The following is an 884-nucleotide window of genomic DNA, read 5'->3' as shown; positions in this document are numbered from 1 at the left end:
ACCCAGGCGCTCCCCCTCCCTGCCCCTCTTTGCAGGAGGAGGAAGCGCGACGAGGACAGGCACGACATCAACAAGATGAAGGGTTACACCCTGCTCTCCGAGGGCATCGATGAGATGGTGGGCATCATCTACAAACCCAAGACCAAGGAGACCCGCGAGACCTACGAGGTGTTGCTCAGCTTCATTCAGGCGGCTCTCGGGGACCAGGTGAGGACGGGGGGGCACCTCCCTGCTCCGGCAGAGGGTTCAAAGCCCGTGAGATCTGGCGCTTGGGGGTCTCGGTCCTTCCCTGTAACCCCCGCGGGACGGCTCCGCTCCCGTCGGCGCCGGCTTTTGGGCTCAGGGACGTTGCGATGGCGCCTTCGTGGCGGGGGTGGGGGATGGGGGGGGGTGGTGGCCTTTCGGTGCCTACACGAGGGTCCGGAAATAAGAGGGACCGACGCCGTACCCTCCACGCGGCGATTTTCTTCTCCGTGCCGCGCGTCGTTCCTTTCGCAGCCGCGCGACATCCTCTGCGGAGCCGCCGACGAGGTCCTGGCGGTCCTGAAGAACGAGAAGCTGCGCGATAAGGAGAGGCGGAAGGGTGCCAACCTCGCCCTGGCTCCGGGGTAGCGCTTGCCCCCGGAGAAGCCCCCGAACCGCCCCCCCCCAAAAACCCCCACGTTTGGACGGTTTTCGAGCCCCGAAACCACGTTCTTTTCATCTTTCGGCTGCGCGGGGGCGTGGGCGGGCGGATCTGTGAACCCTGCGCGCGGCGCCCGGATTTTCGGATGATTTAACCCCGCTCTTCTCTCGCAGATGACAACATCGATGAGACGTACGGGGTGAACGTGCAGTTCGAGTCCGACGAGGAGGTAAGAGAGGAGAGGCTGCGGGGGGGCGGG

At 65.3% G+C, this 884-nt stretch overlaps 1 protein-coding gene across 1 annotated transcript in view; it reads left to right on the top strand.

Annotated features, from left to right (window-relative positions):
* Positions 1–35: 35 nt before the first annotated feature.
* SNRNP200 (small nuclear ribonucleoprotein 200kDa (U5)) overlaps positions 36–884 on the top strand; it is a gene marked incomplete at both ends in the record, with an annotated part of 17,575 nt that continues 16,726 nt past the window's right edge. The window contains 3 exons of the mRNA XM_009331210.1: positions 36–207; positions 499–583; positions 799–854. Of these exons, the coding sequence (XP_009329485.1) occupies positions 36–207; positions 499–583; positions 799–854 (313 nt within the window). The remainder of the gene's footprint in view (positions 208–498; positions 584–798; positions 855–884) is intronic.

Source organism: Pygoscelis adeliae, unplaced genomic scaffold, assembly GCF_000699105.1.
Source record: "Pygoscelis adeliae isolate BGI_AS28 unplaced genomic scaffold, ASM69910v1 Scaffold1159, whole genome shotgun sequence".
Taxonomy (NCBI): Eukaryota; Metazoa; Chordata; class Aves; order Sphenisciformes; family Spheniscidae; genus Pygoscelis; species Pygoscelis adeliae.
Note: the sequence above shows the minus strand (reverse complement) of the source record. Positions and strands in the feature narration are given on the sequence as shown.